Source organism: Chelonus insularis, unplaced genomic scaffold, assembly GCF_013357705.1.
Source record: "Chelonus insularis isolate UGA/USDA-ARS -01 unplaced genomic scaffold, ASM1335770v1 contig_56_pilon, whole genome shotgun sequence".
Lineage (NCBI taxonomy): Eukaryota > Metazoa > Arthropoda > Insecta > Hymenoptera > Braconidae > Chelonus > Chelonus insularis.
This window is the reverse complement of record NW_023276648.1, coordinates 655,980-673,082: the sequence shown is the minus strand read 5'-3', so window position 1 is coordinate 673,082 and position 17,103 is coordinate 655,980. Positions and strand designations below refer to the sequence as shown.

At 33.1% G+C, this 17,103-nt stretch overlaps 1 protein-coding gene across 2 annotated transcripts in view; it reads left to right on the top strand.

Moving 5' to 3' along the window:
- The window catches only part of Nrx-1 (Neurexin 1), a 763,150-nt gene that overhangs the window by 218,945 nt on the left and 527,102 nt on the right, over positions 1–17,103 (top strand). For both annotated transcript variants that reach the window (XM_035088915.1, XM_035088914.1), the window contains exon 6: positions 2,757–2,915. In XM_035088915.1, coding sequence (XP_034944806.1) covers positions 2,757–2,915 — 159 coding nt within the window. The remainder of the gene's footprint in view (positions 1–2,756; positions 2,916–17,103) is intronic.

The window sequence follows — 17,103 nt, the reverse complement described above, 5'->3', positions numbered from 1 at the left end:
AACAAGCACGCTTTCGAGCACTTATGGCGTCGGTTAGCTCCAAGCAAATCACGCAATCAACTTTGTACTTTTTTCGCAGCGAAATCGCAGATTGTGCAGTAAACTCACGCTTTTTAGCAGCAATACAGTTCAGTCATCTCAGGTAAAGTCTCTCGAACAAACGTGACCGAAAATGATCATTCTACACAGTCTCAGTGATCCAGTAGAATAAATCATAATAGTTTTTGTGCTGTTTCTAGTGATAAATGTACTTTTTATGATCTTAGAAAACTCAATTGAGTGAATTATGGCAGAGAAACGCGTAATTTCTTCTGCTTAGTCGGACTACGTGGATATAGCCGAAGACAGTGATTTACTTGAAGGTGTTAGTAAGATCTTAGACTACGTGCCATCGAACATTCCAAGCAAATCTCAGACACATGGTATCACCGAGAAAACTCTATAGGTGCCTAATCAAGCATTAATGTCTCGTGACAGATCGAAATCACCACCCGCCAACACAACACTATTGAAGCTGACATCTCAAATGTCTCAATATAAGCAGCTCCAGTTTATGCATCATGATGTGGCCGAGCTAGTAAGACAGCCTGCTCTCATAAAAATGAGTTTAAATGAATGCAAGCTCACACAACTGGACGAGCTATGGACATATTTCGTAGTCAACCACGAGGCATTAAGTGTGGAGTGCCGGTTAATACTCTTCAAGCACCCATACATGACTGACAGAGTCTATGACAGTGCCTTGCGACTCCACTATCATATTGAGTCAACTCACCACCGGGTTAAATCTGAATTACACAGAAAGGATATACAGAAATCCATCGACAAGTACAGAGCGTCCACCCAGCAGTCAACTCATGTTGTATACCAGCAAGCAACTCTTCCAGAAATCAAGTTACCTACGTTCTCAGGTGACTCATTGACATGGACACAGTTCCGTGATATGTTCACGTCGCTGGTCCATGACCGTAAAGACCTACGGCCAGTCTCCAAATTCCATTACCTCAAGGCTTATGTGTTTGGTCCCCCAGCTCAACTTATTAGACATGTCGTTATGAATGACAATGGTTACGAGCTAGCGTGGAACCAGTTAAAAGAGAAGTATGATAATCCTTTACAACTCATCTTCTCACATATCAAAAATCTGTTTAACATCTAAACACCATTGTCCAAGTTAGCGGAACAGTTAGACAACCTAGTAAGCATGGTTAAACAGAACCTGGAAGGTCTGAAGGCACTTAACGTACCAGTCGACTCAGCCAACTACTTCATGGTCTATTTAGTAGCCAGTAAACTCGAGCAATATTTACGAGAGACCTGGGAGTTGGAGAGAAGAAGATAAAGGTCTTCAACTACACTCAGCAGTCTTCTCAACTTCATCACAACCAGGACACGTGCAATGGAGTCAGCTCAGGATACTGCACGTCAGGCTAAAAGGTGGCCGACGCCGGTGATTACTCGCAAATCCAGGTCTGAACAACAGCCAACTCACCTGCAGCTTACTCAACATCAAACAGCTAAAGTCTCCAGACATGGAGCTCAAAAAAATCAGGCCGATTACTCCTGCGACAAGTACAACAGCCTTGAACACTATCTGGTTGATTACATGTCCTTTTACACAATATCAGAAGCAAAAAGATACCAGCTCGTACCGGCAGCTTACTTGTGCTTTAACTGCTTTGGCCACCACTCTATCCAGGTTTGTCAATCTGAGAAGTGGTGCAGTACATGTGCTAACAGGAGTGAAGAATGCTTCTCTGGTGACTCGACGGAATGGATGACCTTAGCACATGAGGTTTCGGCCTCAGGAGGGTTGAGCGTTCTGGAAGAAGAATCATTAGGTCTCGTTCGATCTCCTACAGCTTAAAAAAGACCAATTTCTCATTGTCAGAGAAAAATTTCTACTGCAAAAAATCTGGCTAGATAAACTCTGATGGAATGAACCAGTTCTTACTCACAGCATCTCCAAGTGGAACACTCTCAGATCAGAACTCACCCATGTTTCAAACCTCTCCAAGTCTAAAGTTTCTCCACTCAAGAAGATGTCTATTCCTAGACTAGAACTCACTGCAGCATTGCTGCTTGCCAGACTTATCACGTATGTAAGGAACAACTTAGACGTTTAGCTAACTCAAATTGTATGTTGGACAGACTCTTTAGTAACATTGACCTCGATTCACTCATCTCATTGGAAGAAATTTGGGAGAAATAGTGTCAACTATCCAAGATCTCACTCCAATCAGCGTTTGGAAGTTTGTACCTGATAAACGAAATCCAGCGGATTGTGCTCCTAGAGGTATCAGCATATCCTAGCTTTAGAAGCATTCCCTGTGGTGAAGAGGTCTACAGTGGTTAACAGCAGACGAATCATCATGGCCAACTCAATCATCAGTGTACGATTCAACCACTTAGCAGGAAGAGCGACCCGTGATCACATTAAATACTCAGACAATTCAACATGATTATCATTGGGATATGATATACAGACACTCTCGTCTAAGCAAATTGCTCAGAGTTCTGTTATGCCATACCTAAAATTTTGTATCTATTAATATCTTTCTGTTTTATGCAACATTTTGTGTCACCGTCTAAACAATAAATATCATTATTCATGTATTATTAATATTTAGGAATTTCTTTGTTCTGAAGCAAGTTCTGAATAGAAAACTCATTACAATTATTCTTCAACTTTTCCCTGTCTATTTGAATTTTTTCAGTGAAAACCAAATTGATTCTTGACTTACTATTGGTTTCAGCTTTCTGCAATAATTGATGGTCTTTATGCTGAACATGCTCATACCGCTGGTTCATTCTCACATCTTACTTGTCTTCAATTCTTAATTGGTGGAGGGGCAGAAAATACTATCCTACCAAAAAAAAGAGGAATTCCAAACTTTGTTGGATGTATAAAAGAGGTTAGTGCAATTGTCTATTTAGATTCTTTATGACTGTTGAAATGTATGAATGAATGATTTACTGTAGTTTATTAACGAATTGCTATTTGAGTTACTTCTTTATCAAATCTTATATCTAGGCCGAGTATATAGATTTTTTAAAGTCAAAATTTTATAATTTCTGTATTTTTGCTCGCAATTTTTGCATTATTACAAATATTTGAAAGACACCGGGTCAACTTTAGTAAGAACATAACACTATTCAAAATTCTTGAGTACGTGCTGTAGAGAATTGTTACAAGTCCGTTTCACTAGTACGGTAACTAGTAATCCGGAGACAAAATATTCGCAACAAAATATCTAACGAAAAAAATTCACAAGACAAAGTAACTCCAAAACAAAATATCCACAGATAAAATAACTTTTACAAAAAATACACAATAAATAATAAACAGATCATTATTTATAAAACATGTAATTATTTATTTTTTAGTTTATAAACAGTTTCTATTGTTCGATGGTATTCTTTTATATATCAATGTTATTAACACTACTTCCCGTTGTACACCTATCATAATTCATTTTACATCTCATGATAGTCGCAATAATAAAAACATAAAATAAGTAATTTTTTCTTTCGTAACATTACAACATAATATTCTCAAATGTATAAAAAAATTTACTCTATCAACTTAGAAAAAATTCACAGAAAAAATCAATATATTCTTTAGTTATTTCATCGTTCAGAATAGCATGATAACAATTCCACAATGGAACATCAAATATAGGATCCTCACATTGCCTACCACTACGACTACGCAATCCAATCCATGTACGTTCAAAGTATGTAACTATTTCGTTAAGTAGAATCTCATTAGAATCATAATAATCTGATTTTATTAAATTATCAGAAGCATCAACAACATCATCTGGCGGTACAAACGCCAAAGCCATCAATTTACGTATTTCTAATGCTAATTTTATATCAGTATTGTAATTTTTCTGTAACCTACAAAACTGAATATGTCGCCAAATGCATTGGCTATAGCGGAACGAACATCCAGAGATTACAGTAGTTGGAAAATGTTTCTTAAATGCTTTCATAAAAGCTAATTCGCAATTAATCATTATTCTTTCAGGCTTTAAATCACTTTTCACATTCCATAATATTTTTTAAAATTTATTGTACATATCTTTCGATTTATTAGGCGCCATTATTATACAAGAGGTAAGATTTCACCGTTCTTTATCCCATGAACGGTATATAATTGTTCAAAAATAGTTGGAACCGCTGGGAATGTTCTATCAGCTGCCGACTGTTTACATTCACTGAAATTTTTCAGAGTCGCAAATTTTAAGAACCTATCGACTCCACCACAACTATCATGAAGCAAAAACTCTTCACCCTTTTTTGATACTACGCATTTAGCCGATAGATTTAATTCACAGTGCTCGCGGAAAAGGTACTTAAAGCTTTTTCTTTTGACGCACACGTTGCACGGTACAAGCTATAGACTCAGGCTTCGGCAAATGAGCAGCTACAGGTGATGAACAATTAGCAAAGACTCCAGCAATAACAGTCACAAGATCATCATTACACTTTTGTGCAAATTTTTGCGCGTGGAGTGTGATGTCAGTAGAACGTAATACCATGTACATGTCTGAAATGACTCTGCGAGCAACAAAATTCTCATTTGCAAATAATGACGTGAAAGAATTATAAAACAGCAAAGGAGTTTGAAATCAAATAGAATGCCATGACAACTATAAAATAAAGTCTTTTTTATTAATTAACTTCCCAGTGGGAAGTTATAGTAATGGGTCCGATTTTGCGAATCCCAAATTTTGACATATCTCCACGTTTCAAAATCCTCAGAATTGAATACGATAGTTTTTACGTGGACGTCTGTGTGTGTATATACGTATCTACGTATGTACGTATGTGCGTATGTTCGGATGTTCGTACGTGCGTTCGGAATTATTTTTCGCCTCGATTATCTCGAGAACAAAAAATGATATCGACATGGGACCAACTGCATTCGATGCGTAATTACGTAACTTAGAACTGATTAGATTTTCAGCAAAATCGGTCCAGCCATTTTTTATGCAGAATCAAAAAACTGAAAAAATAGTGAACTACCTAAATTCTGCAATTTATAAATTATACCATTTTTTAGACGGAATTTCGAGATCTTTTGAAAAATATGAATATCAAATGTTTAGAATAATTGTACAGAAACATGATGACAGTATTTCATAGAAAGAAAATTTTTAAAAAACGAAATCAGCAATAAAGAAATTTTCAACTTGTGTTGGGATGGAGAAAATAGCGTTGAGGATAATAAAATAGTCAATGATTATTGTTAATAATAAGAAATTGTGTTTATAACGATTGAACATTGATAATAACAAATGATTATCAATCATAACAATATTTGAAAAAAAAATTTTAATTGTTATAAACAATAAAAATAGAGATCTATGCAATATATTTGAATTCTTTTAACGCGTAATTTTTCCTTTCGCTAAAAAAAAGTTACCAACCGTACGACATGAATGGAAACTCATTCTTTTCGTTTATAACAATTAAATCTATTATAAACAATGAAAATAGAGATCTATGCAATATATTTGAATTCTTCTAACGCACAATTTTTTCTTTTACTGAAATGAAGTAACTAACCATATCGAATTAATAAAAACACACACATTCCGTTTATAACAATTCCATTTGTTATAAAGAATGGAAAACAAGATCTATGCAACATATATGTGTTCTATTAACGTGTGATTTTGTATTTTACTGACAAAAAGTTACTAACTGTATGACATGAATGACAACCTGCCTCTTTGTTCATAACAATTAAATTTGTTATAAATAACGAAAAAAGAGATCCATGCGATGTATTTGAATTTTTCCGACGCGTAATTTTTTCTTTCACTAAAAAACAGCTACTAACCGCATAACATAAATAGAAACTCACTCTTTTTGTTCATAACAATTAAATCTGTTATATACAATTGGAAACGCGTTCTATTCGAGGTGTTTTTTCATTTTCTCCACTGGGAAGTTGGTCGTGTGGACCTTTCGGGTCGCACCCAGACCACTGCAGAGCACTGATATTTTTTCGATAAATAATGTAAAAAATACTTGGTTTAGTTTTCTATAAATAATTTGATAAGAAATGTTGTAGGTGAAAATCTACTATAAATTTTTTTCCGCACTTAATTTTTACTCAATTTAAATAGGGGAAAGTCGAGTATATTGTACTGCTTGATAAATTGTACCACCTCAAAATTTCTTATCAGATTTCACTACTTTTCTTTTCTGGCAGCAAAAAACTAAGCGCTGACAGTACCCTTAATTACTCTTTGTTTTGCAATGACGTCCGGCAAGTGTATTCCGTTAGAGAGAAAAAAAACGTTTTTTTTACGATTCTATGTAAATTTTAATGCGTGTATCTATAGAAATTACTCAGATAAAAAGTAAGTTAGAGTTTACTATATTTTTTATTGAACAGGTCTATAATCACCTTTTGAACTATAAAGTAACGAACGTAGTAGGTTATGAGGTTATTTTGTAAAAACATATATTTTTTAAATCATTTAATATGATAAATCGTACTACTATTAGTTATCTTAATTGTAATGGTACAATTTGGTCAGCTAAATGCGTGTATTCTTTTAGATGAACGGTGATCAAAAAAAAATATAAATGGAAAAAGAAGGATTTAGAAAGGCCGTTGTCGGCTTCAGAGACGAAGGAAATGAGTTTGAACAAAATATCTCCCAGATATTCTGTTCCAAAACCAACTATTTTATGTCATGCTAAGAAACGAAAGAAGATTGCTAATGATTTAACTATGCATAAAGGCAGACCTACTACTTTTGATTTGAAATTAGAAAATATGCGAGTCAAACACATTCTAGACTTAGAAAAGAATATGTTTAGATTGACTATGAGTAACGTTCAGAAATTGGCATTTGACTTAGCAGAGAAACATAACATCTCTCACAAATTTGTAGAAAACAATTTGGCGCAATTACGAGTGGAGAAAGGAGAGTTAATACAAGTGCAGTCTGCTGTGATAATGCCGCTGGACAATTTGTGCCTCCAATGCTCATTTTTTAAAGAATAAGACAGAACCCAGCGTTGAAAATGGCGCACCTGAGGGTAGTGTTGTTACTGTTTCAGAATCTGGGTACATTAATTCTACGTTGTTTGTTGAATGGATTAAGCATTTCATTAGTGTAATCAAACAATCACGTACGAACAAAGTTATACTTTTTCTCGATGGTCATACAACACACTCTAAAAATCTGGAAGCGTTAATCTTGGCCGAAAATAATGGTATCATAATGCTACAACTGCATCAGCACATATTATATTCAAGCCGTAGAAAAATGGCTAAGGACAAATTTTGGTCGCCAAGTTACTCAGTATCAAGTAGCGAGATTTGTGGAAGCCTACAGACGAGCTGCAGTGATTGGTACTATTTCTAATGGATTTATGCGAGCTGGTGTGTTGCCAGTAAACAGAAATATCTTCCCAGAACATTTGATCAAAGTTGCTAACAATATGGATGCTGATAGGTTCAAAAGCCTGAGCAACGAAAGTACATCAATCTTGCAGGATTCTATTATTATGATTGTAAATAATGATCAGAAAAAGAGTAGCTTGAATCAGTCCGGAATAAGTGTCTACGGATATAAAGATAACATTGTCCAAGGAAAAGAAAATTCTTCAGCATCATTACTACTTATTCAGCAACCATCAATTTCAGGGTTAAACACTAAAAATTGAAGAAAATCATTGAACTCTCTGTGTCTTATACCCAAAAGTAAACAACACAAGAAAAATACTATACAGGAAACAATTGAAATCACTCCAAGTCCTTAAAAAAAAAAATTGGAAGAATCAGTTACAGCTAAACAGAAAAAAACTACAGAGAAAATAAAGAACATATCAGAAAGTTCAAAAAGAGTTACAGTAATAAAAAAAGAAAAATCCCAAAATAATTGTTGCAAGAGGTTAATCGCAAACTTTCAGCTGGACTCGCTCTCGTGCTCAGTCGAGTGCACCTGATCCGCTCGCCCTATCCTAGCTCTTCTTTCAGCGCTCCACTAATGACAGCTCGTCTTTTTAACCTAGCGAATGATAGGTGTTGTTTCATTTTGCTAGGTCTACCGACGCCGGCTACAACGTGATTGCAGCCATGAACGCTCACGCGACGCTCAAGTACACGCGCGCTGTTACCGCGATTTCTGTTTTTCTAATCATAAATCGTTCCAAGCCCTTTCCAAGCCAAGAATAATTTTTTTATTAATTACCCTTTCGATTTATGGCAGAAGAGTAAGAATGTTCTTAAAAAGTTAAAAAAAACTTGTCTTTATGTCGCTACAAAAGAGGCAGCAGTTTTTTTAAACAATTTTAAAACATGAAAATTAATAAACACGAAAAATTTGTATGAAGATATGTTACGGGAAGATTTTTAAAAAAAACTTTCCAAAAAGACCTTATACGTTGAATGCAACATAAAAATGATGAAAAATACCTTTATTTACAGATCTATAAAACTTGTGGATATACATTTTTTTTTTTTTTTTTAAACAACAAAAAATCTTTAACTTAAAAACTTTTAATTATTCTTTAATGACACCAATTTGAATCGAAAGAGCATAAAAAATTACAAGATACGTGTCTTTGTAATTTTTAAAATAACATTTATGACAGTAAACAAAATCGCAATTTAAAAATTTTCAATTGTTATTGATTAAATATCTATCGTCACAATAATCACTGAATAAAATACCCTGTAATCAGAGACTGAGTAGTTTATGATTAGTCAAAATATTATTTTTTGTTATCGTCATGTGGGCAAACATAGGTATAATTCTTATGACAGTCGCTCATAAACTATTTTTGAGAAAAATTATTCCTGTAATTTTAATATACGGATTATTCAATGCTAGCCTTTTGAACGAATGTTACATATTTTGATCATTTAAAAAATGGTAATATTACTGTTTTCATTCATCTTCAATACTGTAGTGAATGGATATTTTTGTATCTTGTATTCATTCTAATTTTGGTTAATAGTCATTATTTTATATGTGTATAAAATCGTGAGCTCGAAATAGAAATAGTATTATCTTTTATTCTAAAAATTGTGTAACACTCAATAGTTGAAAGTGAAAGTTTAGCCCCTTAATGTTATTCGGTTACCTTTAACATCATTTCAAACTATAAAAATTATGGAAACACCTGTAAATAATGCTGAAATACAATTGAAGAATCACTTTGAACAAATATTATTGAATGCAATGAATTGGTATACTGATATCGAAATGATTCAGAAGAATTCATTGCATTTTAATAAATCATATAAGAATTGAGAACCAGAAATTATGGAAGACGAAGAGTATACATCTGCAATCCATAAACCAGAAGTGTTTGATGGAGCATGTAATACTGATGAAGAGAGCTTAAGTCATGATTATAAATTGCGAGCAGTTAAGTATTGGCAAAGTGGTAAGAAAAAGAATTTAAGTATCGATAATCTTAAGCAAAAATTTAGAAAAGTACAGTCTACTCGACAATTGAAACGCTGGGCACATCAATTGAACGAAGGTTGAACATACAAAGAAAAAATAGCTCAAATTTACAAATATACGTTGGAAAAGTTTAAACTGCGATCGATGCTGGGATGATAGTTTATGATTCCGATTTGAAAAAATGGGCATTATTGGCCGAAAAAAATTACAATTTAATGATCTCCGTTTTCAAGCATCTTCAATGTGGATACTATCATTTAAAAGTACTCATCGTATTGTTTCTCATAAAATTAACAAATTCATATCATCAAAAACGATTGAAGATCGTAAGATATTAAAACAGACATCAGAAGTGTTCGTTAACGCTGTAAAATCACAAATTCAATCGTATGGTTTAGTCAACACATATAATTCTTATCAAAGTGGCTTGTAATTGAAAGTAAATTCAGAGAGGGCTTTAGCTCCAGTCGGAGAAAAAAAAGTAGCGTGCACAATTTAATCGGTTTCTTCGATAACTCACAGTTATACTATACACTTTTTAGACCAGATAATGTACACGTAGAAATATCGTAATCTGGAAAACTTATTTCAGGTGAAAATTTTAATTCAAATATTATATTATGTAATATATTCTGGAAGTTTATGTACTAATTTTTTTAGAACACTTAAAAATCTGATTGAAGGATGTATTTTTTCCGCATGGTGGAAAAAAAGTTAACTTTTGATTGATTCGTGGACTTGACATTGTTCTAAAGCTGTCACGTCTGCCAAACCACCGGATAAAGAAATTGAGATAATGATTATTCCTAAAGGGGCAACTGGACAAATTCAACCATTACATGTTTTTGGGTTTAGAATATGGATAAACTTTGCAAGACATTTTTCAGACAGTGTTCTATTACGAGGAGATGATTTAAATTTATACATGAGAAATAATATTATTAAATTACAATCACTGACTCATAATCAACTCTCGTCTCCACGATATATTAATCTTTTTCGTTTTTCATGGTTTAAAAGTAGTTATACATTCATTAAACCAGATGAATTTGAAAATTCAGTTGATTTTGCATTTGGAGATAACTGTAAGTCTCATTGTGAAATTCCAGGATGTACAAATATTGTAATTATCCATTGTGCATGGTAAAAAATTATTGTGTCTTGAACATTTCTAAAATAAATATCATGTATGCCATACGTACGATGAATAAATAATTCATCTTTTTCATTTTGATACAGATTTGAGAAAAAAGGGAATATTTTTTGGCATCGATTTATGTAGCTATACATAAGTATAAAGATAAGTTTTCTTACACTGTGTGATTTTTTTATTATTTTTCCGTCATTGATTAGAAAAATAATTATGAAAAAAATTGAAATTGATGTTTAAAATTAATTTTGGTATCCTAAAATTGCAATTATACGCAATTTTAACAAAAAAAAAGGAAAAAAAAAATGGCCATGACAGGGTTTGAACCCGGCTTCGCAAATTAAAAATCTAGTGCTCTGGCTGCAGAGCTAATACATTAACTCTTCTCGTGTTTAGATTTATAAGTTATAAGCTACTTGGTTGAGTACGAAGGGAAGGGATAGAGCTTGCCGGTAAAGCGTCAGATGCAGTCTTCTCTCTGATGAATAAGACAGAGATGGATGTATATACTTTATGCTCTGTCTTGCTTGAAACAGATTATTAATGAATTTGTAAATTTTTTGGTGCTCTAAGGCGCCCCTTTTTTAGTGCATTCCTGAAAATTATCATTTTGTGAGCAATTTTCCTGTTATCTACTCAATTTTAATTGAAATCGAGCTTTGGCCTTCTGCCGCCTAACGCGAGGGCGCAAAGTCAACTTCGGAACATTTCTTAAGTATAGCTCAGCCTTAAGTTGATACTTGGTAGCTTCTCGTCAGGAAATATAAAAAAGAACTCTGTACACTTTAAATTACTAAAATACAGAAAAATTTCAATAGATGGTGTAAATTGTCTCGTTTTATCGCGGTCTATTGAACTTGAATGTATTTCTAATTTTCTTTTATTTTTGATGTATTATGTCAAAAAATGATGGACTGAATAATTGATTGTAAATAATTATTATTGTACGTATAACACTTATTTTGCAACATATTATAGATGACCTGTTAATTAATATTTAAAAAAAAAATAGTATTGTTATGTAATTTTGCTCTTCAAAGGTGTCAATATATAAACCATATGCTTAACAGCAGGGTTGAGGGGATCTTCAGTAGAGAAACTGAAAATGTGTGATTTATATAAAAACAATAACAAAATTTTATTGGATGAAAATTATTGAAAAATTATAACAACAATTCAAACGTTACCAACAGATGATTACTTTTACTCTGGTCGAGATGAATTACAACTGATTGGTCCTTAGTCAATGCTCCAGTCAGCTCAATTATTCACTTTTACTCGGGAATTAATTTAAATATCAATTTAAAAATGATTTGACGATCAAATAAACTTCATACAAAAATTTATAAACTTTGAAATATTATCAATACAATATTCAAGACAAAACAAGACTTACGATTTCAAGAGATGTTCCATGTTGATCTGATCTCGATCTTACTTTTCCGACAACTGACTGATGTATCAAACCTTACGTATTTATTTAGTCGAATGTGACATAATTAGAAGTCCCTTGCTTCAGGCGCACACAAGTCCCTTCGCATGGTCTTTTCTTTTTTGGAAAGCTAACGGTCTTTTTACATCACGTACTCTTTTTTTAAAATCTTATTGCTTTTTGCCACGTGGGTTTTCCAAAAGCAATAAAATATCTAAGAAATGATGTTCTCAACTATTCTTCGAAATCCTTCCTATTTTAACGAAATCTTAGGAAATTTTAAAAAATAACTTGAGTAATAATCGTTAACCGCAATCCTTAAGGTTTATTGCTATTCATTTTTAGCTTTTTTAAAAATATATATTTCAAATAAGTATGTAAAATAATTAAAATACATTCAGACATTACAGTATAAATGAGTGAAAAATGGAGAAGAAATGTCATCAATAATGAATGAATAGAGTAATTACATTAAATTATTTGTATTTTTAAAAATCATATATTTTTTAAGAATTTTAATTTTTTATTGTAAATATATTCATAATATTTCATTAATGTTGAGGAATATTAATAATGATTACTGTTGTAATTGATACGAATTAATGTGGTAGTGAATGTCATGTATCAGCTCATAAAAGTTTCAGAGCAACTACAGATAGTTTTTTCACAAGAGTTATGTCATAATAATTTTTATTAATAGATAATTAATAGAATAAATGTGTATGAAGTTTGATGTGAATTTTTAGCATTTATTTAAATGAAATTATTCCTGACAATGAATGTGGTTTTTTAGTGAATCGTGAAATAACACGATCGTCACTCAAAAATGAAAGATATAATATGTGCAATGCAATAGTGAATCCAGGCATCAGTAAAGTTTCTGAAGTTGATGCTATTTTTTGGGTAAATAATTAAAATTAATTGAGTTATCAACAATTGAAAATTTGTTCTACTAGAGTAGAATAGTATAATTTTTAATTCCGAATGATAAGTTCTTTTTTATTATATATTGTTAGACCGTGACTACCTTAATAATTTTTAGTTAGTCGATGGAAAGCTTTTACTGAAGTAAAACCAGAAACTTGGAAAGTTTTCTCGAATCATTTCGAAACTAAGAATTATAATATCGTTAAGAAGTTACGAATATTTGATCACAAATAGAAGTGATTAAGCTAATACGTTATTGTTCACTATAATAGTCTCTAGTGTTTAACATTTTAGTGTAATAAACTTCAAGAGTAACAATAAATTTCTGACCGTTCAAATAAATTTGTGTGTGAGAATTGACTAAAATCCTGAATGCTATCTACGGTATAACAAAATTGGTGTCAGTGGTAATATCTCAAATCAGCTTGAAATTGAAACACTTGGATTCACAACGAATAAAATGATTGTTACAACGCTTTTGTAAGTAAAGCCAATCTTCTAAAATAAACTACGTATGACTCACAACGCGTTCTCAGAATATAGAAATAATATTAAATTCAATACGAACGACTCCAACGAATCTTCGGAAGATAGTAACGAATTACTTGAGATTTAAATATGAAAAACAATAAAGGAACAGATTACAGAACTGATGAATTCTGTTAGAATATTACAAAATAAAATAATTGAATTGAATACTAAAGTAGAGACCATAAGCGCATCACCGGATGAGCATGCATCGGATTATGTTATATTCGGCCACCCGTCTACAACGCACGATAGCATCGCAACATCATCTGGTATAAAAAATCTCAAACAACAACTCGAGTTAATCACAGAATTTGAAGGCAATAACATAGCAGTTGAAACCTTTATCTTTGAAATTAAATCTATCATTGATGATCTACCAAACGAACGTAGGAATACGTTTATTAGACTCATTATTTTAAAGAAAATAATTAAAAATGCACAGAAAGCAGTCGACGGGCATGACATTAGATCTTCAGACGATCTATTTCAAGTTTTACGCAATAACTTCGGCAAATGTAAATCGTATGACATCGCTACTCTCGGAATAAGCCAGTGTCAACAGGGCTCAGAAAAAAATACACACTTCGGGAAGCTCAGAATCTAACATTAGAAACAGAAAAAAAAGAAGAAACATCGCGCGTAATGTACCAAAATTCTAATCATTAAAATAAGAAAAATTCAAACAGGAATTCAAATACACCGAATAAAAACCCAATAAGCGTTGACACCGAGGTGAAAAAAAATTAACTCAAATAAAAAAACGGATTTCCTGTCAGGGATGGGGAAGTTTGGAACACTTCATTCGAGATTGACCACAAAAACCTGCCAATTCAAATTTTCCGTCGCGCCGACAACCAACCGTGCCCAATCCTATCAAGTTTACCGAATTTCAAAAAACTCAAGAAACTCAGCAGCAACCTTCATGCTCAGAGTTAACAGTAAACTCAGACAGCGATATCATTCGCTCCTTGCAGACACTGGAGCCGCCGTTAACGTCTTCAAATTAACATGTACTGCAGGACTACCAGTAAGAAAAACCTCGGTACAACTAACTGGGATTAGTAATACACCTGTAAACTGTATAAAAAAATGTATAATTATTGTAGATAACGTCGAACACATTTTCCTAGTAGTTCCAATCGATTTTTCCCTAGAAGAAGACGGTGTTACGTCCGACTTTTTATGAAAGTTTAACTAAATAAAAAGGCGCGAAAAATTAGGATTGAAATTTATCCTACTGCAGTATTTAAATTTTATGAGATACGTTGGAAGCGCTTGGTATGAACTTGGCCCAGGAGGCGCGGACGTAAGTTAATCTCAAATAGAGGACAGAATTCCTCTATCTTTTAATTTAGGGTTCGTTCAGAAGGACTCTATCCTTCTGACCCTTTCTTGCTGAATGACTTTTCCTTTAATAGCGGGAAAAATGTGCACCTTACCTTTTTGTAGATAGCTTATCCTACACAGCTACGACCGATGATGGAAGGATTGAACCTGCTGCAGGTTGTCGGGATGTTGTCCAGAGAGGCACTATTAATTAATTGTACCACGGGTTTTGTCTCTTTATGAAGTTTAGTTAAATTCTAATTACACCCAAATTATTTCACTTTCAATAACAGTTGTTGTCTTAATATATATATATATTTCTGTATAGGCTTACTAATGTATGCGTGAAATATTGATTAGTCACAAACTATTATTCGATAGGAAATTAACTGCTCGTTCAACGTCGTTGAGCAAACTGACGTCATAACATTCTCGCGACGCTAAGTACGCGGGCTGTCTTGACTAATCTCTGGTCAGTCACAAAAAGCCCAGATAAAAATTGTTTAGTCTACAGGTAGACTCGGTACTTGGTCTAAGTCGCCGGGGGTTTCCAAGAAGACCGGAACGATAAAGCATTGTAAGCGCTTCCGATTTCAGCGTTTTATTTAAAAAGTACTTACAATGAAATTTTTTTATTTAAATATAGCCTCTACTTTGTAAGGTAGCTAAAATAAAGACCTGTTTCTCAGCTTAGTCAGCTTGAGAAACTAAAATTTAAACAAAACGAATTTTTCCATTAAGCAAGGGCTTCGGGTTTCTGCGTGGGAAATGAATTCTCTCATGAGGAAGCGTGAAACTCAATTTCCGTCAAATACAAAAATTATTTTGTCAGCGGATCGGTAAATTAAGTATGCGTTTATTTTTGGTTTACCAAAAATAAAGCGAAATATACATATGAGGGGAAAAAAAAAGAAAAATTGTAATCATAAAGTCGGACATAACAACGGTATTACAGGACGCCCATTTTTCGAGAAGGAAGATGCGATTATCTTAGCAAAACAACGGAAAAAAATTTTTAATAGAAGAAAGCCAGAATCGAAAATATTGAAGATAGAAAAACAAAAGACAAGTAACTATTCCACAGCTAGAAGTAAATTGTTGTGGAAAAAAACACGTCTCAATCACATTTTAGATAAAAAGATTGAAGATGAGATATGAGAAATAATAGATCCATTTCAGAATGTATACAGGTTACCAGAAGATCCTTTACCATGTCCTGATGTGGGTGATCATCCACTTGAAACTACGGATGAGATACCAGTATATGTTAAACAGTATCGTTTTCTACCGGGACAGATGGAGGAAGTTTTAAGACAAGTTCAAGAGATGCAAGAGCAAAAATTGATTGAAGATTCAGACTCTCCGTACAATTCACCCCTATGGATTGTTCCCAAAAAGAGTGATGCTTCGGAAAACTTACGCTATGGATGTAAGTAATTGTACAGTACAAGCATTACAGAATCAATCAATTATATTACATGCAATAGTAGAAAAAATAAATGCACCGGCTAATAATCACACGTCAAATCACGATACAGTCGATCGCGCATCTACAACGCAAGACAGCGACGGCAACTGATATAAAAAATCTGAAACAACAACTCGAATTAATTATGGAATTCGAAGGCGATAACATAGCAGTTAAGACATTCATTTTCGAAATAAAATCTATTATTGATGATTTGCCGGAGGAGCAAAGAAATACATTTGTTTGATTGATCATTTCAAAAAAGATTATTAAGGGCGCACGGAAAGCTATCGACGGGCACGATATTCGATCGTCAGATGATCTATATCAAGTTTTACGTAACAATTTTGGCGAGTGTAAATCTTACGATATCGCTATTCTTGAGAGAAGTCAATGTCAACAAGGATCAGAAAAAGTAACCCTTTACAATAAACGATTCACTGAATGTCATCTTAATATTGAAAGAGCAATAAATAATTATGTTGATTATGATAAAAGAGATCGCGCCGTTATATTAGCAAATGATGAAAAACAAAGACTGATACAGTACATTCGTGGTTTAAAGCCGAGTGTTAGATTATTTGTCAAAGCTGGAAAACCTACAACTATTCGAGAAGCTCAAAATTTAGCATTAGAAACAGAAAAAGAAGAAAAAATATCGCACGTGGTTTATAAAAATTCGAATCACGAAAACAAAAAACCTATTTACAAAAATTTGAATAAAAACCCGAAAAGCATCGATAATGGAACGCAGAAAAATCTGGCGCAAACAAAAAAGCGATTTCCATGTCATGGATGTGGCAGTTTAGACCATTTTATT